The 714-nt window shown below is 48.7% G+C and overlaps 1 protein-coding gene across 1 annotated transcript; it reads right to left on the bottom strand.

The window, feature by feature from the left end:
• Positions 1-4: 4 nt before the first annotated feature.
• LOC105546425 (olfactory receptor 5V1-like) lies at positions 5-523 on the bottom strand (the record flags this gene model as incomplete). Its single annotated transcript, XM_011989613.1, has 1 exon — positions 5-523. A coding segment is annotated over exon 1 (519 nt), but the record flags the coding sequence as incomplete, so codon positions are not given.
• Between the last annotated feature and the right edge of the window lie 191 nt (positions 524-714).

Genomic DNA, 714 nt, shown 5'->3' with positions numbered 1-714 from the left:
CATTGGGACCACAGTAGGGCAGGCACATGGTGAAGACAGTATAGACTAGGGAACAGCTGACACCCCACAGTCCACAAAAGACTATCATTGCTCCACATAGCCATGGACTCATAATAACCTTGTATCTGAGTGGGTAACAGATGACCACATATCTATTATAAGCCATGACAGAGAACAGCCAGCCTTCAGTGATTCCCAAAACCAAGAAGATGTACATCTGGGACACACATCCAACATAGGAGATAGTTTTCTTCTGGCAGACCACATGCATCAACATCTGGGGCACAGTAGTGGTAACGTAGCTCACGTCCAGCATGGAAAGGGCACTAAGGAGGAAGTACATGGGTGTGTGGAGGTGGGAGTCAAGGTGGATCAAGATGACAATGAGCCCATTGCCCACAAGTGTAGAGAGGTAGAGGAAGAGAAAGATGTTGAAGAGGATTGCATTAATTCGGGAATCCCTGGAGAAACCTAGAAGGATGAACTCAGACACGAAGCTGTGGTTATCCCAGAAGTCTTCCATTCTTCTTCAGCTGCAGAAAGAGAAATGGAGCTACTAGTGGTCCAGTTTAGACCACTGCACTACATGCCTGTAATCCCAGCTACTCAGGGGGCTGAGGCAGGAGAATCATTTGAACCCAGGAGGCGGAGGTTGCAGTGAGCCGAGATCGTGCCACTGCACTCCAGCCTGGGTGACAGAGCAAGACTTCATCT

This window comes from Mandrillus leucophaeus, unplaced genomic scaffold, assembly GCF_000951045.1.
Source record: "Mandrillus leucophaeus isolate KB7577 unplaced genomic scaffold, Mleu.le_1.0 Scaffold3597, whole genome shotgun sequence".
NCBI classification, from domain to species: domain Eukaryota; kingdom Metazoa; phylum Chordata; class Mammalia; order Primates; family Cercopithecidae; genus Mandrillus; species Mandrillus leucophaeus.
This window is presented reverse-complemented; position numbering and strand designations above follow the sequence as displayed.